Source organism: Musa acuminata, chromosome BXJ1-5, assembly GCF_036884655.1.
Source record: "Musa acuminata AAA Group cultivar baxijiao chromosome BXJ1-5, Cavendish_Baxijiao_AAA, whole genome shotgun sequence".
Classification (NCBI taxonomy): Eukaryota; Viridiplantae; Streptophyta; class Magnoliopsida; order Zingiberales; family Musaceae; genus Musa; species Musa acuminata.
In genome coordinates this window covers 40583231-40608743 of record NC_088331.1, presented here as the reverse complement: position 1 = coordinate 40608743, position 25513 = coordinate 40583231, and the positions used below count along the sequence as shown (strand labels likewise).

The following is a 25513-nucleotide window of genomic DNA, read 5'->3' as shown; positions in this document are numbered from 1 at the left end:
ATGCTATGCAATCAGGCGAGTGGGCCAACGCTGCGCTTGGTGCAGAGTTTTGGATGCAGAGCAGATCGCCGGAGTTATAGAGGGGTTCTGCACAGGTGATGGGAAGTCGACTCCGATAAGGGAAGTGGACTGTGATGGTGATCCTTGATGAGTCTGACGAGGTAGCGACGGGATGGTCAAGCGGTTGTGGCTGCGACCCAAGGAGAGACGGTGGAAAGTGCTGAACGGCAGCGGAAGAAGTCGCCGAGGAAGTGCCGCAGTAGTCGCAGGGAAGAAAGCGACCTCAGCAACGAGATTGATGTTGCCGGAGTTCGTTGCTTCAGATTGATGTTGCCGGAGGTGCGTCGAAGGGATCGTTTGGCTTGCCCAATTGTGAGCGGAGGCTTGTTGACTAGATCGGGCTTCACCAACGATGCTGAGGTGGAATACGATGCTGATGTTGGTTTAGATAAAACTTCTATATTGGTTATAGTGTATTTGCTAGGCTTATAATGCATTTAAATTTCCACCAAAACACTAAAGTTTATTCATAAATATTATAACTGATAAATTGAACTTATTCGCTTATGGACCAATTCATAGGATGTAACAAAACATTTGATAGAGTTTTCAAAAAATCATCTAAAATAAAATAACAAAAAAACATTTACCTGTGTTATGTAAATGGGGTGTTTTATCTTTCATTTTTAATTTTTTTAGAGAAAATAAGTTAATCACATATGCTAATCACAAATCCAACCACTAGCTAGCTAGTTTAGTACAAAAAGAGAAAAAAAAAAAGCAGTTAAATAATTGGATTTATATGAGTAAAATTAAGTGGCAAAGATAAGATTCAATGCCTTGGTTTAGCTATCAGAAACACTTTTAAAAAATATTAGGATAAAAATTTGAACTCAATTTTAGGATGAGAATTTGAACTCTATAAATTAATCCGATGTACCACTGGGTTACACATTTTTAGAATAAGGATTCAAATCCATAATCTAAAATATAAATTTGGTGGTGTAACTACTTTGCACTCTCACAAAATCAGATAACAAATTAATAATATAATTAGCTTCTCTGTGATCATTTCATTAGATTTGGAGGAAACCATAAGCTAAATATTGGGTCGGGGAAATAGTCTCAGAAATGAGAGTAGCAGCCAAATCCAATTACAAGTGCTTAAGAAACAGTGCATAAATCTAGACACAAAGAATGGTTTTGTCCTCCTCCCAGAACCCAAAACTGAAAACAAATGGGTACAGTCCAGGAACACAGACACACACAACAAAAAGGAGAAAGATAAAAGATCAAATGGATATCAACAACAAACGATTCCCTACTACTACCCACAACAACATGTGAATCAAGCAAGTCTCCCTACACACAGCTGGAATCCTTATGGCAATGTGGCAGCTGCAACCATGAGCACCATCAACACCATTACCCTGTAAACTTGATGTGTAAATGGAGCAGATGAAGTTGCCTTGTGGTGAGGAGTCTGCTCACTGAAACAAGTTCACAACGCATCCAACCATCAGCTTTTTGTAAACCAAAGTTATAAGAAGAGGAAGGAGGAGAAGAAGAAGAAGAAGAATACTTTTGATACTTCTGGAGGAGGCCACAGTAGAGGGCATTGTCAGGAACAGGCAGCTCCGTTTTGTTGGTGTCTTCTGGGTTGACCACTCTAATGTAGGTTTCCTGTCCGAGGTACCATGTATCAAGATTTTGTGCACGCACGTTCCAGATTCCAACATTGTCCAGAGAAACTAAGATTGCAGTCCATGCTCCGGGGAAAACCTGTGCATCATGTCCATTCATTTAACAGCAAACCATGTCAAAATAAGTTCTTAGTCTACAACTTTTCATGTCTTTTTTGTGAGATTGATTCATGTTAGTTATGTTAAGTTAGGGTTGGTAGATGTATTTTTTTTTAATTGAAACCTAATTACTTAGAAAATCGAATTATTAGAAGGACAAAGAATCAAGAATGGATTTTTTTAAAAAATATTGTTTGATTATTTTATAAATATCTCATGGACCTTAAGTTTCTAATGAGAAAAAAATGTTAAAAATATTTCGAGTAATCCTAGAATTATTTTTTATTAGATACAAAGAGGTTTCGGACTTAGATCTTAGTTGATTTAAATGGGATTTTTGGATGTTGTTTTATGCTAAATTCTCTTAATTATTCTTTTGGTGTCTAGATTTTCTTCCGCCGCATAGTATTTAGTACAAGAAGTTCTTTCATTTCCTGCTTATTATGCTTACTGCACTAATCAATTCAATCTATTTCTATTAATTCGAGTAGCATGATTTTTACCAATTTTTCAGTATGTTAATTGAAGATGGTGTATAATCACTGGGCAGAAAAGAAGGTTATGTTAGATTTTCCAGAGTTATTTTTCTAGTTCTCAATTTAGAGTAAAAATCTATGAATGATTGCGAAGCTAATATGATGATGACCAAGAAGAATTAACAACTATTATTAAACAAGAAACTAAATTACCTTCAAAGTGGCTAAAGATATGCAAAGCAAATAGAACAGAAGTAGAGCTTCCCAAAGAGATCCCAGCCATCTTTCTTTTTCTTCATATATATATATATATATATATATATATATATATATATATATATATATATATATATATATACACATATATATACATATAAATACATCATATCATGAAAGATACACACACACACACACATATATATATATATATATATATATATATATATATAATGGTTCGATAACATCATGAAAGATACTGTGCAATTACGTGGATGAGGTGAAGTTGCATGACAAAACCTGAGTGGAGCAGCGGGCAACACCATCGCCTTTATTATATGTTCCTCTGCTTTCCTCTGTCCACTCCCCATAGTCCATCCTGCCACAGAGCACCCTCGTTACCAAAGGAAGAGAGACGCAATACTTGAATGTGTAACCAAAACAATTTTGCTTACCCAACAACAAAAAATGCATATCCATCCACATGATATGTCTGAACTTTAGTGTCATTGTTCTGAAATATGATCTCCATGAATCCTCTGTATGTGCCATTGATCAAGGATCTTCCAACCTTTGGTGCTCCCTTGAGAGGCCTAGTGGGGAAATCAAGCGTGTAAACTCCCTTGAGTTTGTACTCATCAGCGAGCCTCAGTGGCGTTGCAGGAGGAGTGTACGAGATTCCATTAAGTGTAGCTCGGTGTGTTCCCCTGATGACAACTGGTGGCTTGTTTCTCAACACAAACACCTGAGACACATTGATCGAGCCGTATCTGAAGGAACCTTGAGGATTGGGACGCGCAGCACCGGCACTCAGATTCCACCTGGCATGTGTTCGACGAAATTCTTAGCTCGTACGGCATATTGTAAGACAACTTCGCAGTTCAGACTTTAGGCGTGCAGACAAACCTGATGGATCTTGCTTGATTCATTGAGAAGGTCTTGTCGTAGACATCATTAGGTGGATCTGGAAGAGGGCCAGAAGCTTTGCCTTTGGAGTTGGAGTAGTGAAGAATGGCAACACCGGTGACTCTGGCCCAGCGAGACTCGTTGACGAACCGAGCGCTCGCCACCATGTAGTAGTCGCTGCTTGCGTTCTGATCCATGGTGACCAAGAACGAGTAGGACTGCCCTACATGTATGTCCAAGTTGGTGTAGTTTTGTTGGACAGTGTATGAGCCTTCTGTCTCTACCAGCAGCATGTTGTGGTTCTGAATCCGGAAATTTAAGCTGGTAGAGATGCCCACATTGTGTACTCGAAACCGATATGTTTTCCCTGCTCCAGAACAATGGCATGATCATGATTATGATCATTCTTTGACGCTAACCAGAGAAGAAATCTATTACCTGGATGAACATGTACTGTCTCATAGTCAATGCCGTCAGGTACAAGTGTCTTGTTGTATCTATACGGGCCCTTCCCATTCATCAACACGCCATCAGGCATCCCGAGTTGCTTTCCGTTATCAAGGGCCTTCCTTAGATCCTACACAAAATAACAAAGCGGTGTTTCTCATAGGAGATGCTAATGCGAGGGTTATGCTGCATTTGATTCATTGAATGTACCTTGTAGTCCTTGTTGTACCAGTCTCCGATGAAAAGGGTGATGTCTCCATCGGGCTTATCGAAGGGCACTGCGATCACGTCGCGGTTATTGACTGTGAATCCTCCATAGCCGCCGGCGGCGCGTTGGAAGTTGATCGAGGGGAAGTAGAAGAAGCTGCCGATCTGATCCTTCACCTGGAACTGATACGTCCAGTTCCAACCGGAGGGGATGGGGCAGTTTGTGCCTTGCACACCATCTTGCCATGAGTTCTTGCGATGCTGGATGCCATTCCTTCAACCAAACAGCAAGAATAAGCGAACCTAACCTGAAACATGAGTCCCCAAAGTATCAGGATCGAAAACCAAGAAAGGGCTGTACCATGTCAACAGAAGAGGCTCGTCCAAATCGTTGAGAACATTCACCACCACATTCCAATTCGTGGTCACGTTGACAATGGGACCAGGAAACTGGCCATTGATCGCGATTACCTGACACCAACCGGCACAGGGAGAGGCAGACAAGTCAACAGAACTGAAGGAAATCCTAACCAAGAAATAAGCAATTTTTTCATGTGTAATGTGGACAGAGAAGGAAGTCTTGATTCCTGAAATGCTTAGTAGAAAATGGTATTTGTTGGATCACGAGTACTGTCGTCTACCTACCTTTCTTGTTTCGTCAAACAGTAGACTGTGGTCGTGTTGGATCTAAGATTCTTGACTGGGAACGCTCGAAGAGAGAAGCAAAAGAGCAGATATAAGCGGCAAGAAGAGAGAAGAGAAGACCTGCTGCTTGACGCCCAGAGGGGCGGCGGTGATGAAGGACACGTCCCAATCGAAGTAGGCGTAAGGATCTCCGGCGAAGCAGGGAGCCGCCAGTGCCGCCGCCAGTAACGCCAATGCCAGTGCCATAACTGACCGACGCTCCACCATCTTCCAGTCTCGTGAAGAGCTCAGGGAAAACAGAAAGGTGCTGAAAGACCTAGGAAAAGAAGCCTTCAGCTCTCTTTTTCTACATTAGCAGAAGAGATGGCAGAAAGAGTGGGAGTGGGGAAGGAGGAAGAAGATTAAAGCAGGTTAAAAGGTAAAAACCAAGGACCTGAAGAAGAAGAAGAAGAAGAAAGAAGGAAGAGTAGAGTCACAGTGGCAGCCGTGCGACCACCACTGCCTTTGCTCGTCGCCTTTCTCCTGCGATCAAGTTGGCCAACACCGCAGAGCGAGCACAACAGTGATTAGGCCAAGGCAACGGCGTCGAGTTGATGACGTGGCGTTATGTGGTTGGAGAGTTGGAACGGATGGTGTTGTAACTCGTGTATTCGAGCCGCCAGATCCAGCACGCTGGGGACCGGTCGAATAGATTAGCCTCGTCGGAGGACGACGACGCCAGCGAATCGCCAGTCGAAGACAGGAATCGGTGGGGGGCATAGTTGGATCGGCTGCGCCGCTCATCCACGCAACCAAGAAAGAACGTTAACGTTTCGTGCTTTAATTGGTGGATACGGTGTTTTATGCCTTTGTGGAGAGAGCAGAGCTGCGTGTTCCCAGGGAGCCACGTGCTGCTGCGAAGAGAGTCCGGCCCACCAAGTCCGTATCTAAGGGTGGTGAACAGGACGCGGTATGTTCACTGGCGGTGCGCGGACGAGCGGCGCGACGGAAATGATCGACATGCCTTTGCCGTCCATTGTCGATCGAACGGTTAACGTTTCGGAGTCCGAATCACATGTTAAACCGGCGGCTTCACCGTGTGGAGGACAACATTATGGCTTTAATGTATGTGCATGGATAAAGAAGAGACAGAGGAATGATGAAGTATGTGCCAGCATCATGTTTGAGCGATGATGTCGCTATATTTTCCTTGAGCATTAAAGGGAGACTTGTTATGATGGCTCGTGGCTAACTCTGCAGGGATGAAGCCACGAGTTGTTGGTAAAAAAGTGAGACAGATTCAACTCAAATCCAAGGTGAGAAAAAAACAAAAATGATGCACTTTCAATTTTAAGAAAATAGATCTTGAAAATAATTCTTTTTTGTTTATCTTCACCGTAATCTAGATCACCAAAATCTTATATATATATCCGTGTGTGTACTTTGATTGTTGATTATAAGATCACAAGGATAAATATGGTTTCAGTATGTAAAAAAAAGTTTATAATTTCTTTCAGAAATCAATATGGCAGAATACAAAATACAAAAAAAAAACTGATGAGATTACATCCATCTCGAATTGCTAAATATTAATTCATAGGCCAATGTATGGCATACGTACATCTTATTATGCCCAATGAATTAATTTAACTTACTTCAAAAAATATATATAAAGTAAGAATGAAATAAAATTATAGCCCCGCAGTTACGTAGCACCCTCTTCCGCAACAGCAAATTATACACACACACACACCATGCGTTCCCAACCTTCTCCACCGAGCCCATCAATTAATGGAACTGTAGACGATGGAGTTCGATGCAACTTCAGTTGTTTGAAGTGCGAATAGATGAGGCCGAATCACGCTCATAGAATGGCCTGATGAATGCCGAGTTCATCTGCCAGATCTTAACCGACGTGGCGGTGACATCGACACCGGTGGCATTGTTTAAGAGGAAGAGCCGCGCCCTGCTGAATATTGCCTTGGTTGGGTACACTCGCGATGTGATGCATGTTCTTCCTCCTTGAGCAAAGCTCTCCACGATGGAGTGATCCACCTGAAACGATCATATCACCACCATCCCAACTCATGATCATGATAAGCTTTTCAAAATGTTACAGTATTTAAACTTACGATTATCCGCAGTGATAAGATTTCACCATCCAGCACTGGAACTAAGCTTCCAGACACCCTCTTCACAAGGTCGTTTGCCTCCGACGACCTGCGTTATGGGTTTCGCAGACTTAGTGGTTGTGCAGTTCATGAATCAAAGCTAAGATACGAGAAGAGAAAGATGCGTGCATGCCTGAGCTCGTCATGGCAGAAGTGAGTGCTAAGGCTGCCGTCAGTTGCTCTTGCGACGTAGAAATACACAGCAGTCTGCTCCGACAGGTCCTCGTCGGCCAACACAAGCAAGCCGAACGGCCCGATCACCCCTCGTTGCGCGGCGCCTCTGCTGGTGCTGCAATTGTACCCAACGTCGGCGCCGATCGCACCGGCTAACGCCGCCTTGTCCACCGAGAACTCGGCCACGATGTCCAACTGCATCATTTATTAGGTCACAAACAGCACCAGTAAACAACTCCGTGGATCGACCAAGTTTAAGCTGCGTACTTGCGTGGCTTTGCCGATGTCCAGTGGAACGACTGATCCGGCGGTGATGCTGATGTTGCTGAACTCTTGGCTGCTTAACCTCAGGCTCTCCACCTCCTCCACTGGCCATTGGAGAAGGTTGCTTCCTGTTTTCTGGTCAAAGAGCACGGTCCTCGGAACGGTCTACAGAATTAACATCAAACACATGTTGAGCAAAGCACCTTATGAGGATTGATATGTGGAGCTACAGTGGAGCACATACTGCGACTGTTGTTCTCAGCCCAATCCAAGCTTCATTATCACAAAGAAAAAGCAGGTGTTCGCTTTTCTACTTTTGTTTTTTGTAGATGACATGCGACACATGCAAAAGGCTACTGCGTAAGAAGAAGACATGAAAAGTTGGAACAAGAAAAGCATGAGTAGTGATGGGGTCAAATCTAGCATCCACCGGCACGTCATGAACTTGGACTAAGACCGTTAGGTCTCCTTATGGTCGATGTTCACGGCGTCACTTCATTATCATCATATTTTTCATGTGACTTTGTAGGTGGCAGTTGGGGGTTTGTTGCTGTCCATCAATCTAATCATTATTTAAATTGATAAATATATCTTGATTTCTAAAATAATGATTCTTGAAATAAAATTATTTTGTAATAAATATTTAATATATACAGGTTTTTAGAGATAAAAATATAAAAAAAATTAATGCTCCTAGAACTACACCCTAATATTGATAGTGAAACAAAGAGCAAAAATAAACAAAGAGGATATAGAAAGATATATGAGGTTGGATCAAAGTTAATTCAATAAAATTATAATTTAATTTATGATTTTTTATTTTAAAATTTATTACATCGAATAACATATGGATTAAAATTTGAGACATATGTAATAATACATTAATCAATTTTGATGTCTTTATGAAAATTTTGATTCTTAATATAAAAAAAAATCCCTAGGTTAATCTAATTAGATAATCTGTTGTCCTCACTCTTCGTTGATTCACTGGATTGTTGCTATCATCTCCAAATCTATCATATCTGTGTTTTTAATGGGGTAGAGCCCACTTTTCTATCTTCATCTTCTTATTTCCCCACTTGTCTTCATTCAGAACAGGGATTGGGGCCAGTGAAGTAAACTTATGATCCACCGATAAGCACTCCTAGTTAAAACCCCATTTCCATACCCTCAACTTCTCTCTCTCCAAATCCAGACCTGTGGACACCACTGGCGAGGTGGCAGAACATTATCAACTGAGATGGATCTTTCATTTCGCCTGAACTTCGGGACACTGCATTCTCCTTCTATGTCTGCTCTACTGTTACTATTATTTCTCTCTCTCTCTCTCTCTCTCCCCTATGAAAGGACCATCTCATCTGCAATGCTGATTGATGTCATTGTCCTCTAACAATGCGGGCTAAATAAAAAACCACAACATTTTACTGTGTGCCTATATCTTTCAGATGCCTTCTTCTCCTTCCTTATTGTTCCAGGTGACGCAGAGGACCATTACTGTGTTTCATGCTTCAAACAGCATCTCTGTACCATCCTTCCATCCACTATCAGTTGAGATGCTAGATAAGAGAGCGTGAAGGTCGTGCGATGAGGAAAACTGGACAATCCAGTTTTCATCAGGAAAAGACGATACTTGCAAACAAGTGCCGTATGTGCATTCCATTGTTGCATTTAAGATATGTAGAGTTAGGTGATGCGTGTGAGATTATTCAACGTTTTGTAGGAAGGAAGCTATTGACTAACATCTTCCGCATCCAGTGTGGCACAGAGTGTCACATTCAGATCGATGGAACAGGACCTTCAATGCTCTATCTCTATCTGTGTGTTCTAGGATTAAATGAAGAAGGAGAAGTAAAATCTTTGGGGGTTGGGGAAGGGGAAGGGGAAGAGAGTACTGTTTGATTACCTGAAGGGAAGCCCAGCCTTTCCGGAGATCGGTGCGCTCGCTGTCCGTCTCGCCGATCCAACCCCACAGGACCCGCCGTTCCTTCACCGGGTCGTAGAACGTCTTGGAGGCGTAGTACTTGCCGTAATCGTAACGCAGTCCGATCCCCACGTCCTTCTCTGGGTCGTCCGGCACCCACGAGTTGCTTGCCGCCACGTATGTCCCGATGGCGTAGTAGTCGTGCCTGTTGTCATCCATGCTCGCCTTCAGCACGTGCTTCACCCCCGGTCCCGATGCCGCCGTCGTATCCAGCCCCACCGCCGATTCGGTCGACACCGGGTAAAAGTCCACGCACTCCCACATCCCCGTTCCGGTCACCGAGTGGAGCACGCCCGGGAGGAGCTCGTAGCTCACGAAATCCGTCGTCCGGTACACCAGCACGATCCCGGCGTGGTGCTGCGAGTCGTTCTTCGACCCGATGGCGACACGCCAGGCTGAGTCGGCGGGGACATACCAGGCCGTGGTGGGATCTCGGAAGTCCTTGAGGCCGATCCCCGACGGGGGCACGATCACCGGGTTGCACTCGGACTTGACCCAGTGGACCAGCAGCGGGTCGTCCGGATCGGCCGGGAAGGCGAGGTTCTGCACCTGCACCGACTCCATGGTCGCCCCGGTGTAGATCATGACGAGGCGGCCGTCGGGGAGGGTGGTGGCGGAGCCGGTCCAGACGCCGTTCGCGTCGTACCAGCGGTCGGGGACCATGGCAAGGGGGAGGTAGAGCCAGTGCACGAGGTCGCGCGACACGGCGTGGCCCCACGTGATGTTGCCCCACACCGCCGAGTCGGGGTTGTATTGGTAGAACAGATGGTACCATCCCTTGTAGTACGTCGGACCTGACATCACGAATCAACCATTTGGCTTCCGGCCAACACTACTCCCGAAGGATTACAATCAAACAGGTTATTATTAGCTCTCTCTGCTCTCTTACCGTCAGGATCTGATGACGAGTCACGACGAGTTGCCCACAAGAACCAATCACAACAGCAAGAGAAAACACATACGTCAGGAAAAATCTTTATGATCTGAAGAAGAAAACTATTTTGCTGTCAGGTTCATATGCGAGGACATGGCTGACCATTCATCCAATTCTTTTGAGGTTGGAAGTGGAAGGCGGTGCGCTGCCAAAGGAGCATGGAGTTGCTCCAAGGGTAGGACGGAGACGAGCGGAGCATCGCCGCCGAGGATTTCTCCGACACGCCCTCCGCCAGGCCCCTGGAGTCTCCCCGCTTCGTCCCCGAGTCTCGGTTCCCATCCAAACCGGTCCTTGACGCGCTGTTCGATCCATAAGACACGAGCGCGACGACGCACAGGATCAACACGGCCGAGCCGGCCGCAAACGAGAGCAGCTGCAAGCACTTCTTCCTCTTCGGCGAAGGAGTCGTGGCGGAATGGTCAGGGTGGAGAAGAGGGGGGTATGAGCACGGGATGGAGGACGAGGAGGAGGAGGAGAAAGACCACGACTTAAGATTCTTCACACCCATGGCATGGAAGGTGGAGGGAGGGGAAGCAGGAGGAAACGAAGGAACAGATGAATAAAGATGGGTGTAGAACGAAGAGAAGAGCTTGTGTGCACGTATTCATAATGAGAAGCCATGATAGAACCGCATTCCAAAAAATAATGCAAGGCAAGCAGAGATGGAAGGTTGGGTCGAAAGAGATTGGTTTGCAGGGAAACAAATCGAGGTAGGGAGTACGGGCTGTCTGCGTCTTCAACTCTCTACTCTCGTCAACCATTTGTGTGGTGGATGTTCTTCCAAGCGGTGATCGCATCCCACGTTTCAAGTCACGGATGATGCAAACATGGGGATTAGTTTAAGCAAAGCCAACAATAGAAGTAATCTGGTCTGCACCCTCATTTACTTCTCACCTGAATCACTTCTCCAAACCATTAATTCCACCTTCTCCAATTTTGAACTTGTGATTCTTTGCATATAGGTCAACATGTTGTTGTTTGTGCCGTAACACAAAGTTCCGCAGGTGTTGTGTACATAACTGACAACATTTAGAAGTCAAACCAATAGAAGAGTTGCTTCCAAGAAACTCACAAGTAATCATGTTTTGTACATCAAGTTCCAACATTAGGTTATGATATTTGGCTTTGTAATTACATTATCTTGGTCGAGAATTCAATAATAATAACTATAATTTTATGGAAAGAAGTCACGTGAGATCATCAAACCTCATTAAATTTTCTTGTTTGTAGTATGTGTTGTTAACTAAGTTATCTCCAACATGAAATCTTTCCTTACAACAATCTTCAGAAGTACTATAAATACTTCAAACGTAGCATCCTATTTTGAAATCTATAGAACAAATTTACAATACGATTAAATGCCTTTTCGATTCTAATTTATTTGATGTTACTTCAAGATTATCGAAATTGACTCGTATCATGAATAATTTTACGTCAATATTCTATTCTCATCCACATGTTTAGGACATTCTCCGATGCATTCGATGGAAGTTAAAATCAAATCTATCTTAATAATATGAGAGAATCCTTGTTCTTCAACATGATTAGTGTCGGCATCAATGTCATGGTTGTCTCAAGAGTTCTTGACGCGCCGGTGATCACATGATGCAAGTCAACATTAGTAACACCATGTGCTAACATAAACCCCAACACGATTCAATTATTGGCAATAATGCACCAACCAGGAAATGGACTCCGTACTAGAATACAGGGAATAGGTTCTCTCCCATAACTTTCGGCCACAGAGATCTGAGAGACTCCATGAAGAAGAGGAATGACATGACACTGAAGAACTTTGCAGCAAAGTTTCCTTCCTATGTTGTGTTGACAGCGAGAGAGAGGGTCCACGTTGTAACGTGGAGGCATGTCTTCCATGTATGCATTCAGTACAGAAAAGAGGAGAGAGGAGGAATGGGCAAGCAAGACAGGGGATTACTTGCTGCCCTTGCTGCCTCATCTCGGTGAAAGGAACCATCAGGCATTCCCTTCTCGTTGGCCACCAACAAGCCCATCTGACAGTCGTATCTCAACATGGAAAGTTAGCCCAGCGTCTATCATCCGCTGTGAGTGACAATTCATGCGAAAAGTATAAAACAGTAAAAGGGTTTCTGTATATATCTTTCCTCGTAATGCTCAGAAAACAATTTTACTTTCCCTCGCAGAATTAATATAATATATTTTCTTCAACTAGTATTCGTTGAGAAACTCATTCTTTTATCATCATAATTAGATTTTAAAAAGTATCAATGTTTATTAAAGCTTTAACTAATATTTAAATAACTGGATATAGAGTTACATTAAGATGCTTGGTATATTTTAGTTTTACTTACATTAAACTGATATTTTTATCATCATAATTAGTTTCTAGAACATATCAGTGTTAATTAAATTTTTCAATAATATTAAATGATAGCATATAGAGATCAATTAAAAGGACTTGTGGAGCCACACAGCAAATGTGTGAAGTGAATACAGCTAGGGTGGAATGGATAGGCGTATCTCTCTCTCTCTCTCTCTCTCTCTCTCTCTCTCTCTCTCTCTCTCTATATATATATATATATATATATATATATATTGATATTGGTGTTTTTTGGGACAAAGTCTTCAATGTTGCACCGATGAATTATTGAGGTCACCGGGCCCCATGCAAATCCATCTTTCGTTTATCTTGACATGTCTTTTCTAGATGAAATTGCTGACAAAAGAGACAAAACGCTTCTTTCTCCACCTAACAATCTGACGAACAACGGATGATGGCCTGCAGGAACACACATAACGTGTATCCATTGCTATTTCAACTGCTCTGCATCCACCCAAAAGACCTAATACTAATACAAAGAGCATCACATCTTGAAGACGTCTCCTCCACATCTGTCATTCAATGGTCAATGCATATCTAACTTGTCCCTGCAGTAATTTGCATCAAATTCTAGCATCACATGTTCTTCCTGCCATTGGTCGATTACTTACGCAGCCAAGTTGTCTTCTCTTGAATGTAATCAAGTTGTCTTCTCTTGAACGTAATTTTATTGGCACCATGAGTCCCTCCAAGCAGCGACTCCTGTACAATCTTCTTGCCATAAGATCATTCGTTCACGTGACGTTGGACGGAGTCAATTGATTGATCCGATCATAGCCCGTTTCATGTCCAGGAGATACTGTCGTCTTTTCCGACCTAAAAATGAGTGTCATCTTGCTATTGCACTTGTTGTTTGGAAGGAGAAGAGAAGACCCTTAGGTTTTCTGGAATTGACATCCAAATCTTTCTTATTCCAAGAATTAAAACTATCCCCCGATAATTAAGTATCGATAGAGAATTATTCACTCTTAGTGTTATGAGAGAAATATCTTATATATTCTTGCCCAGTCAAATCCATAGTTATGATCATAGATTGAGAGAAAAAGAGTTATATAGGAGAATGCAATTAGAGCAAGACTCGAGTAGAAATCGTATAAGTCTGATGGCACAATGCTTAATAACTCCTTTTCTCCTATATAATTTTAATGGATTGGATTCCCCTTATCGTTTGAGGACTGCGACCTAGTGACTATGACCTAGTAAGGATAAATAAATACATAATAATTAAGGATAGATAAATCTAATGGATTGGATTCCCCTTATCGTTTGGGGACTGCGACCTAGTGACCTAATACAATCACAATCAATGAGTCGAATGAATTATTATGGAGATAATAATTTACTAAGCCAGATTAGGCATAAAGGGTCACATGTATATGGTAGATGTTACAACGAGTAGAGATTCATATGAGATATCCGTTTGAGCCCATATTTTCTTGTATATCCAATAAAACTCATGATCTTGTGAATAAGATTTAATAAAAGTCAATAAGAGAATATTAGGTAGAGATCTACTAATCTAAGAGCTTGGGTAGTTGGATGGAGATCCAATACCTAATATGACATGATCTATTATGATTAAGTTGATAAAGAACCTCTATAAATAAGAGAAAACTAAAAGGGTCATGAACTAGACACTGTCGTCTCCTATTCTCCTCTCCCTTTTTTCTTCTCAGTCAGCAGTCCATATCTGAGACATGTGAATAGTAAGAATAGTCATCGGCCCTTATCGTAGGGATTACTATTAAAGAGAAGCACAATTGACATTCTTCTTCCTGTCTTATGGGTTCAATGTCAAAATATGCTGTCCGAATAAACCCATGCAGGTCGGCCTTCACAAGATTTATCCAAATCTTGAACCAAGGAAACACGTTAGATAAACTATATCATCCAGGACCAGTTGTTCTTGGTCATAGTTTTCTTGGATTTTATTAGGTGGCCAATGAGACATTTCAATCTGTAGGTCTTTGACCAATAGTTCACGGTCAACATCGGGACAAGCACGAAAAGCTAATGCTTTCATCTCTTATACGACGCCAACAGTTCAACGCAGAAGCCTTGGCATCAATCGTTCAATGGTCCAACATATTAGGGGACAAGAAGTAGATCAAGATACAGTAACGTGTTGGTCGATTCTATAAAGTACTATGAGAGTCCCACATCAGCAGATTCTCCAAGCATGGTAGATTTGGGATTAGCATTTGTTTGAAATCTATGGGAGAGGGACAAAGGGAAAGATCAAGATACAATAACGTGTTGGCCAATCCTGCCAAGATTTTTGAAATGTCAAGAAATCTACTCCCTATCAAGGGGATCTCTTGTCCTTAGTATTTTGTTTTTAGTTTCTTTTGTTTGACGTCTATGGGAGAGGGACAAGGAAAAGATTAAGATACAATAACATGTTGGCCAATCCTGCCAAGATTTTTGATATGTCAAGAAATGTACTCGTTGGTATCATGATTCATCGAACTAGAATAAGAAAAAAAATGTAATAATAATCTCAAAAAGGTTTTTGTATTATGACATTTGAGACCACAAGATAACTGGAAATTTTATCTCTTTATTCGTTCTTCATGTATAAAACAAAATAATAGGAAGTTTTATGTTTTTATTTGATAACTGTATTATTATTATTATTATTATTCTTTTTAGTGATAGTATGATAACAGAATTTTTTAGTGACATTATTTTTTTTGTTGGTTGTAAGGAGTAGGTTTCATGATTTATTGAACTAAAATAAGAAATATTGTAATATTAATCTCAAAAAGTTATTTGTATTATGGACACATGATATGACAGATATGTGTATTTAATAATAGTATTTTGTTACCAATGACATTATGTTGTCTTCTTGGTTGTAAGAGTAGGGATCGTATTTATTGAAAAATAAGAAAGAATTTATTGTAATAGTAATCTTAAAAAGTTTTTATATTAAAATAAAATAAGAAAATAATTATAATAATAATCTCAAAAAGTTTTTTATATTATGATATATGATTAGCAAATACATGTTTTTAATAATAATATTTTGTTTCTAGTGGCATTATTTTGTCTTCTTGGTTGTGAGAGTAAAAATATTATAGTTCAAATGACCAGGGATGTCAGAAGTGTTGTATGATCATCGGACTCTCTTAAGATTATAAGAAAAATTTTATAAGACAATCATAAAACTAACAATTTAAGTATTAGATAATTAAGAAAAAAATATATATAAAGTTTATACTATCGAGATGAGAATATTGAGATGAATGTGTGGAGTTTACTAGGAAAGATGAAAAAGAAAATTCATCAATAACTAGATATCACTTTGATAGATGATAAAATGAGAGAAAATAGTTTAAAATGATGTGGACATATGTTGAGGGTACTTCTAGATATTATAGTTAGAAGATATGAAATAATTGATATTAGTAGTAAGAAAAGTGGTTGAGAAGACTTAAATTTTTTAATAGAAACTATAAATAAAAATTTAAGTACTTTGAACTTAAATAAATAAATAACCTTTTATATATCAATGACAAAAGATCTACGTAACTAAGCTCAAATAGTTGGGCTTGTTGTTGTTATTAGTTGTAACAGTAGGGATCATGATTTATTAAAAATAAGAAAAAAAATATAATAATAATCTTAAAAATGCTTTTGTATTATAACAATATAGGTAATCTAGACATGATACTATGAATACATGTTTTTCATAATAGTATTTTATTTCTAGTGACACTATTTTTTTCTTCTTATCGTGTGAAGTAGGTATCACGATTTATTGATATAAAACAATACAAAAAATACTATTGTGAAAATAATATTAAAAAATTTATATTAAGACAGTATTTATAATCTGCATATGATACCATATATACATATATTGTTCCTAGAGTCATTAATTGTTTTTTTCTTGGTCGTAAGAAGCAGGTAAGTATCATGATTTATTGAACTAACATAAGAAAAACATACTATAATAATAATAATAATAATAATAATAATAATAATAATAATAATAATCTTAAAGAGTTTCTATAGTATGGCAGCAATAGTAATCCACATAAGATAAGATAAATACATACTTTAGGTAACAGTAATTTGGTCTTAAGTCACATCATTTTTCTTCTTGGTTATAAAAAGTAGTAGGTATGATGAATAATTGAAATAAAATAAAAATATTTAATTTATTGTAGTAACAAAATATGAAATACCTAAAAGATGGGAGATTGGTAGAGTGATGCAACCAATATTAGACTAAATCCAGCCAAACCTATAATTCCATTTGTGATACAATTGGACAATCCCAAAACAAAATTCCATGCAAAATTGAACTGCAACTTAGTCCAACCCAAAGGAACATCCAATTCCTCCCAATTGAAGGTTAATATTATCCAACTCAAGAATATATGGAATAAAAATGTATCAAGTGGCAAAACATATTTTTAAAATTCTAAATCACTCAATTTTATTCTATTCAGAACATACACTTTTTTTCTTTCTTTTTGCAAATGAAACAATTAGTAGAATGGGTTTTGAATACTGATCTAAGATAAGTGAATTAATATTTTAAATATAAAATTTATTGGATAAAATCTTGTATCCTTAATTAACATAAGTATTGCCACCAGACCATACTACTAATATTCAGGTATAACATTTTTATACTAGAATTTAAGGTATAAAAATATATATAAACATCTAAACCCTTGTAGTAGAAACAGTCACCATCTCCTCCTCTGAAAATAAAATAGAAAACTGTATACAAAGAAGATTGCTATTATATATCCTCTACTAATTTTCAATTTAGTAAAAAAATAATCAACAATAATTATATTCTGCAAGAATTAATGCCAATTTTATAGGCAATTGGATTGTGTACAAGTTGGTTCAATTTTGAGTGTGGTGACCAAACACACTTCACGTATCGCATGTTGACATACAGCTTCATTCAATACTGTTCGTCTGGGCTAATATTTTCTATATTATACGAGAGTCATACTAGAATTACTCTAACTCAATTAACTGCACAGATACTCGAATTTAAATTCAATTCAGTATATGGAACATACAGTGACATGACGATGAAAAATCCATTAACGTGGTCGATGATATGATTCATTACTGCAACAAATTATATTTTTACCTATGACTTTTTACTTATATGTTCCTATAGTTTTAACTATAACGAGATATGTTCCTATGGTTAGAAATCATGACAATAGGTATGATTTTGTAACTACACGTAAATGTTTACATGTTATTATGGTAATTCAACCACAGAAATATATGCTTTTTTCTCTATAAATAAAAATTATAGTAATAATTCATATATCATTGTGGTTCCACAACTATTCGTACCTGTAAAGGACAACCACAATAATAGTCCACATATTTCTACTATTATTCAATTACATAGGCACTTTTATCTCATGAAAGACAACCATAGCAATAGTATCCAAAATACTATGATACTACTAACTGCAATAATAGCTCATAATTCACAAAAGGAAGACAATATTCTTCCATCAGCCTTACCAATTTATATTTAAAATCATAAGACTAGTATTCAAGTACATCCAAGTTGACATACAAATTTAAACAAAGGTCATCCTTTTCTTGGTAAGTTTTAGGTAGCACAATATTAATAAATTTATAAAAATATATTTTTTAGTATTTTTTTGATAGAAATCAATGAAGCCAACTTGCTTTTCTAAATCATTATATTAAAAACACGATAAAAACTGATGTGAAAACGAAATAGTATATCTCCAACTATTATTGTCAAGAATTTTTTCAAAGGTTTCTTCTTGAACTTTGGCACTTCTCGACTATAGATGTTCTCCCAACATTTATCATCACTAACTCATAATGTTCAAGAATTAATTCAAATTTATAACGTTTGAACCATAAAAGAACTTTAATGATATTAAATATTTAATTTAATAATAATAATTTCATGTATAATGAATAAAAAACTGAAATCATTTAAATCATATTAAATAAAAAATTCATGATAATGAATTATGAATGAACGATTATATTATTATTAAATATAATATTTAATAATAATATTTATACTTTTATCAAAATTAAGTATATGCTTTTCACATATGACATATGCAAACTAACCTCTAAATTAATTAAATTTATTTGAATAAGAGATAAATAAGATTGATTTTGCATCACATGTGTAAGTCAAGTGTCACCATTGTATCGACCACGTGTCACCTACGAGTTGATCATGTGGACTGTGTTGGTTGGACTCGAATGTTCATCACACCCTTCATATAAAGATGTGGGAGTGATGATTCAGTATTGATTCATCATCCATGTGAAGTTAATGTATTGGGATAAGACCAACACGTAGCCACATAAGGATGATGTGTTAGCCACGTCATTTTTACCGTTATAGAATCCAACCTTTATTCATAATATTTCATCAACTAAAAAAGAAACAAAAATCATATCATGCGTCTACATAACAAAAAATAAAAGATACTAAAAAGCAGAACTACATAACAACTCCTTTGATGTATGAGAAATTGGCTTCTATTAGAAATATTCAATACAATAATTCCAAATATGACACAATATCAATAAGGAAAAAAAAATATTCTTAAATTGATTTTAAATACAATAGTAGCATATTATGGAAGAGGGGGCAGTTGCCTATATAATAGGGAAGAGGCTTCCTGTTGCGAGCATGCTACTGCCATCGACAGCAACACGAGAAAGAGGTCGCCTATAATAGTAGTTAGTAGAGGAAGAGGGCTTAACATTACAGTATAATATATTATAATTAATATATTATACTGTAATGTTAAGTGTATTTTCTTATAGTGTCAATCACATTTGTGCATTTTTCAATCATTAAAGTGACACAACAATTATTGAGGTGGCATGATGATCATTATCATGATCGGTACTCCAATTGGCAATGCTGTAACCCTACATCATCTTTCTCTCTCCTAATGCGAAAGTGAAGTAGAGAAGAAAAAGGGTCGATGAAATGGAATATTTGTCACTATCATCCATCAAAAAATAAACCCGCGTACTTACCATCATAATCTTGCTGTTTAGTTCCAAACAGCAAACTCCATCTTACACCTCCTCCATCCAGCCTTGAATCAGTCAATCGACGGACGGCCAGATATAAATCATAAAGATTCGTCCCTTCTCCTCACATTCATAGTTTTACCGGTCGGCGCCTCACCAGCAGCTGACACCCCTGTCGCAATACTCCACGACCGATCTGAGTTCATCCGAGGATGGCAAGCCATCAGCGGAGAGACGAGAACGGAGGGGCGGTGGCGGAGGAGGAGGAGGACGGATCGACGCCAGGATCCATCCATGGCTTCGAATCCCTCCATCGCCTGCTGGAGGCTAATCTGAAGCCCCAGATCTTCCAGGTTTGGCTCTTCCTCTGTCCCCTCTAATTGGATTCGATGATCCTTGGACGATGTCACCGAGTTGGGGAGGGCGTGATTTGTTGATCCGTCTCACGATATTTTTTGCTGGTTTAGCCAAAACAATGCAGAAATTATGTGATGTCTACCCTACAAAGTCATACTAGAATAATTTCATGCTGTCTAAATCTCGAGTAGATTCTCGTCTCCACGAAATTCTTGCATGAGATTCTGGTTAGCATTCGCTAGTAGCATCAGGGCGCGAGAGAATCCATCTGTTGAATACGAGACCTTTTCTTGTTGATGAGTTAGGAGAGAGGAACTGATCGCTTTTAACATGCGATGTGGCTGTTGCAATTGTTCTTTACGTAACAGGAAGTGAGCCGCTTGCTGCTGGGACTGAATTGTGGGCGCCATCTCGAGCGGGTTGCTTTGCCTCAGGCTGCCATCTCTCTATCTGCAGAACATGATTTTGATTTGCAGGTACAGAATGCTTTTTGATATGTCGATTTGCATGTCCTGGTTAATATATCTCTTGCTTGTTCTCTCATTTTGCTGTCTTTCTGCTTGGTTATCTTGTAAGCTGCAATTGATTACTGAAGCAAAAACCCTTTGTTTGATCATGCATATGTAGATTTTGTGCTTTGAGATAAACTAGGATTAGGTAACCATTGTGCAAATGATATCACTGGCACTGGATGCTCTGCATGTTATATGAAGTCAAGAAACTGTGACATGCTAATCATCATTACCATGTTGGAGAATAATCTTATCCTGACAGAGTTCCCTATTTCCACCTTTGTTTCTGTTGTATTCCAAGCAGCAATATATGTAACTTGTTGAAGTCTTGATGCATAACAATCGAGTTACTGGATTCTTTGCTTTGACAATATTATAGCTTTTGGGACTGAATTTGACTTGTTAGTAACCTCTGGATATCCCATCTGTTGCATTAATTTGTCAAATTTCAAGAGAACTAGCTTGGCCAAAACTTTATTTACATCTATTCTGCTATTCAATCAAAATGACAATACTCAATAGGCAGGATATACTTGGTCATACAGAAAGAAGTACATTGTTAGCGTTGACAGTAACCATTGGTCATACAGTAATGAAAAAAGGTGTTTTGTGCATTTTCAAGGGTCATATATTGCAAACGTTCCAAACTTATACGTTTACTCCACAATCATAGTATAATATATTATATTCTAGCTGTTTCTCAGTCGAGTGTTTACAAACACTATGTTGAAAGCGTGAAGACTGGTTAACAATACATTTGGTATTGTACAACCTATTATACAATGCAATTTAGATGTTTGCTCCAATTTTTTTGACTTTTAATTCTTGGAATATTTCAGCGATAGTCGGTCATTCAGATGACTGTATCCATGGCATTTACCTATCAAGTTTGTCAATTTTGTTGTATTTCATTGTAAGAGTCCTCATAACTTGTTGCCTTTATATGGTTAATTTTCTTTGTTGTTTCCAGGCCTTTTGTTTTCATGCTGATAAAGAGTTATTGAGGCAACCACGAATTGTTCGTGTTGGCCTTATCCAGAATGCGATTGGTCTTCCTACTACTGCACACTTTGTGGACCAGAAGAATGCTATTAGGCAAAAAGTGGAACCCATGATTGATGCAGCTGGAGCTTCTGGTGTCAATATCTTATGCTTACAAGTAAGTTTTGTACAGAAACTGATTGGATTAGCTTCTCCTGGCATATTTCAGATGCACCAGACCACCTTATATAATTGGACCCTATGAAGTGCCCTTGGTTATCGTCAAAACATCCATTATATCTATTGTTCATTGCATTAAATTTCTGGTTTTTCTTCTTGTTCTTGCCAAATCATAATTTTATTTTTATCTTGTCTTGCATTTTTTGAGTTGTGTCCTTTACTGCAGGAGGCATGGATGATGCCATTTTGTTTCTGCACTCGGGAGAAGAAATGGTGTGAATTTGCAGAGCCTTTTGATGGAGAATCGACTCAATTTCTTCAAGAATTTGCAAGGAAATATAACATGGTCATTGTGAATTCTATTCTTGAAAGGGATATACACCATGGGGAGACCATTTGGAATACTGCTGTTGTGATCGGAAACCATGGCAACATAATTGGCATTCATAGGAAGGTATGCGTGCCTGCTGCTATTTATCCTTGTTTGTACCATCAGCTATAAACACTTCTTTTGTGTACTTATCATTGAAATATTATCTATATTGTCATCTCTTTTGGCAGAATCACATACCGAGAGTTGGGGATTTCAATGAGAGCACATATTATATGGAAGGAAACACTGGACATCCTGTGTTTGAAACAGCTTATGGGAAGATCGCAGTAAACATCTGTTATGGAAGGCACCATCCCTTAAACTGGTTAGCATTTGGGCTAAATGGAGCTGAGATTGTCTTCAACCCTTCTGCAACTGTCGGAGAACTCAGTGAACCAATGTGGCCTATTGAGGTCTGTTCCTTAGCATTCATTTCTAGTGCTCTAATAACATTCTCTGTTGATTCAACTACATTGATGACACATTCTGTTGCAGGCTCGGAATGCTGCCATTGCAAACAGTTACTTTGTTGGGTCGATTAATCGTGTTGGCACAGAAATCTTTCCTAATCCATTTACTTCTGGTGATGGGATGCCTCAACACTCAGACTTTGGTCACTTCTATGGGTCTAGTCATTTCTCAGCACCAGATGCTTCATGCACTCCCTCCCTTTCACGCTACAGGGATGGATTAATGGTTTCAGACATGGATCTCAACCTCTGCAGACAACTGAAAGATAAATGGGGTTTCCGCATGACGGCACGATACGAATTGTATTCTGAAATGCTCGCTAAGTACCTAAAGCCGGACTTTACTCCGCAGGTCATTGTCGATCCCATGTTGCAGAAGAGAAATCCACTTTGATGAAGGAAATGGTGCGTCTGACATACTACACATAAGTTTATCATTCTTATAACCAATTGATTTATTTTCCTCCTTTGCTGTAGATTTAGGTACTTCAGGTCGATTGTTCCTGATGTTTCATTGACATGGGAAGCTGCAACAGGTATCAAATGGCACATGAATAAACATTGGCACTGAGGTTTGTGATCGATGCTGTGATTAAATTGTTTCTTTGGTGATGTTAATGGTGCTTTGTTGACTGTAAACCTGCGATAATGTGAGTAGTTAATGTTCCAACTAAAGTGCTTAGAAGTGGGACTTGACTACATGATCATGGAACAACAGAGAAATAGCATGTTGGTTTTTGAGTGCAGAGATTGGACTGTTGAAGTAGGGAATTGGCTGTTCGATTACATTTCTGTGTGCTCGCAAAGGATAAGTTGTGAAAACTTGATTCCAACATCTTATTATCTTTTTAACAGTAGTCAAACTCTCTACCAACTAGATTAGTTGGTATTTTCTTAGTAGTGAATTTGATAGATCCCTCTAAACTAATATTTTAAATATAAAAAATTATTGAATGAGATTTTTAATCCTAGCATGGTCTGTATAAAAGTTTGTCAGATGAGGTTTCGAAACTTTAACCTTTAATGAAATTATTATCTTAGGAGTAAAAATTCTTAGGATGGGGTTTTAAAACTTTAGCTTTTGATAATATTATTATCATATTAATATTTTATTTTAGGTATAAAAGTTCATTGAATTATGTTTCAAACCAATCTTTATTGAGTTTAGTGGAACTTTGTCGAGTAATGTTATCAACTCTTGTTTTTAGGTAAAAATTTATTGAAAAATAATTTGAACTCGATCTATGATAAGTGAATCTAAATGAATCTGATATATTAGATGTAAAAATTTATTGGATGGGATTTTAAGTCAATATTTGATAAGTAGCTCTGGTACAATACTATCATACTAATATTGTAGAATATTGGATAAAATTTTGAATTTTCAAGCCTTAGTAAGTGGATAAGTAACACCACTATCATAATGATATTTTATGTGTAAAATTTTTTGATAAGATTTTGAACCTTAGATATGAGCAAAAGATGCAACGTTAGCCCAACAAGCATTGACAAATGATGCCTAAATCCTAAATCCTAATGTTTGTTGATGTTCTTCTTCTCTTCTTTCGGGCCAATCTTAAATTTTGTTCCATTATGCTTGAAATCTTGAGCTAACACTAAGCCCTAAAAGTTTTACTAACCCAATCTAAGAGACGCTTCTGAAGTGAAATTTAGAACTCTATATCATGAACTTATCTATGACATTCACAAATACTTATGACATGATCTGCATTTCTCATTTACAGGTAATGGAATTCTTGAAATCCTTGGTGAGATGAAAGGAGTTGGGTGGTTATGTGATTGTTTAAAAGCATGAAGGTCATAATGACATATGGTATCTAGAGGTTATCATGTGTTAGATTCATAGTTCACCCCTTTTTAGGACTCATCATGTATAGGAATCTGTGTCTCTTTTTTCTTACATCTGTAAGTTACAGATGCTATGCTCTATATCTCTAACTTATATATGTATGAAAAATAAATCATATATATATATATATATATATATATATATATATATATATATATAACCGAGTTTTAAAGTAATATAGGTGACTTTGAACTTAAGAACCGATGACTTTGAACTCCTCGTAAGAAAATTTAAAAAATTTATAAAATAAAATTTTAAGAATAAAAACAAGCTTAAAAAGAAGTTACTAGGAAGAAAAGAAAGTATTCAATATGATATGGGATGAATCGAGTATATCCGAAGACGATGAGCAAATTAACGAAGGCGAGATGATGAACTATGCTCTAATGGCACTCAATGACGAGGTAAGTGACTCAAATGAATCCTTTTTACCTGAATTATTTGATGCATTTCATAATTTGTATGATGAGCTTAAAATAAATTTAAAAAATATTAAAAAAGGATCATGTTTCTCTCTTAAATAAATTTAAAAAATTAAAAAATGAGTATGATAATTACATGTTAACTCCTTGCACTAAATGTGAAGAGTTAAACTTAGTTAAGAATGAAAATGTATTACTAACACAAATATTAGAAAATTTTAAAATTGGTAGTAAATCATTAAACATTTGCCAATAAGGGTCATGCTCGTAGAAAGGAAGAAATTAGCTTCGTGAGTAACTACACTCAACAAAAACCAACTACTTTTGTTAAAGGATTCACATTGCATGTTACCCCCAAGGTTAAGTGTAATTTTTACAATAGATATAATCATTTTGCTTATAAATATTTATTTAAAAAGCATGACTCATATAAATTGGTTTGGTTCCTAAATGAATCATGAATGATTTAATACAAAAAATTAAGATAAATAGATCTAACCATGAGAGATCCAAAGCTAAATAAGTACCTAGAACAAACCCACCATTGTAGACATCTCTAAAATTAAAAACTATGAGCAAAAGATTATATTTTGATTGTGGATGCTAGCTTATGATCGAAGATCCGCACTTTTCAAAGCTCACAAACCGAAATAATAAAGAAAAAATCATTGGCATAGGAATTATTTATGACAAATTCAATCTTTTGATTAAAGATGTTTTGTTGTTTAATATGTTATACTATTGATCTT

At 38.0% G+C, this 25513-nt stretch overlaps 3 protein-coding genes across 3 annotated transcripts; 1 reads left to right on the top strand and 2 right to left on the bottom strand.

Annotated features, from left to right (window-relative positions):
* Positions 1-1120: 1120 nt before the first annotated feature.
* On the bottom strand, positions 1121-5152 carry LOC135674298 (monocopper oxidase-like protein SKU5). The gene is made up of 10 exons (XM_065184012.1): positions 5133-5152; positions 4820-5006; positions 4416-4525; positions 4058-4328; positions 3839-3977; positions 3401-3767; positions 2950-3315; positions 2795-2873; positions 1583-1782; positions 1121-1490 (listed from the first exon to the last, which is right to left on the bottom strand). The coding sequence occupies exons 2-10, from the start codon at positions 4964-4966 to the stop codon at positions 1382-1384; spliced, it is 1788 nt and encodes a 595-aa protein (XP_065040084.1). The 5' UTR covers positions 4967-5006; positions 5133-5152; the 3' UTR covers positions 1121-1381.
* Positions 5153-6168: 1016 nt separating this feature from the next.
* On the bottom strand, positions 6169-10710 carry LOC135674297 (beta-fructofuranosidase 1-like). The gene is made up of 7 exons (XM_065184011.1): positions 10305-10710; positions 10158-10166; positions 9191-10062; positions 7291-7452; positions 6983-7218; positions 6811-6898; positions 6169-6733 (listed from the first exon to the last, which is right to left on the bottom strand). Exons 1-7 carry the CDS (start codon positions 10708-10710, stop codon positions 6503-6505), a joined length of 2004 nt encoding a protein of 667 aa, XP_065040083.1. The 3' UTR covers positions 6169-6502.
* Positions 10711-19729: 9019 nt separating this feature from the next.
* LOC135674295 (beta-ureidopropionase-like) lies at positions 19730-23329 on the top strand. The gene is made up of 7 exons (XM_065184007.1): positions 19730-19952; positions 20325-20432; positions 21439-21627; positions 21856-22083; positions 22191-22415; positions 22498-22877; positions 22950-23329. The coding sequence occupies exons 1-6, from the start codon at positions 19812-19814 to the stop codon at positions 22864-22866; spliced, it is 1260 nt and encodes a 419-aa protein (XP_065040079.1). The 5' UTR covers positions 19730-19811; the 3' UTR covers positions 22867-22877; positions 22950-23329.
* The last annotated feature ends 2184 nt before the right edge of the window (positions 23330-25513 follow it).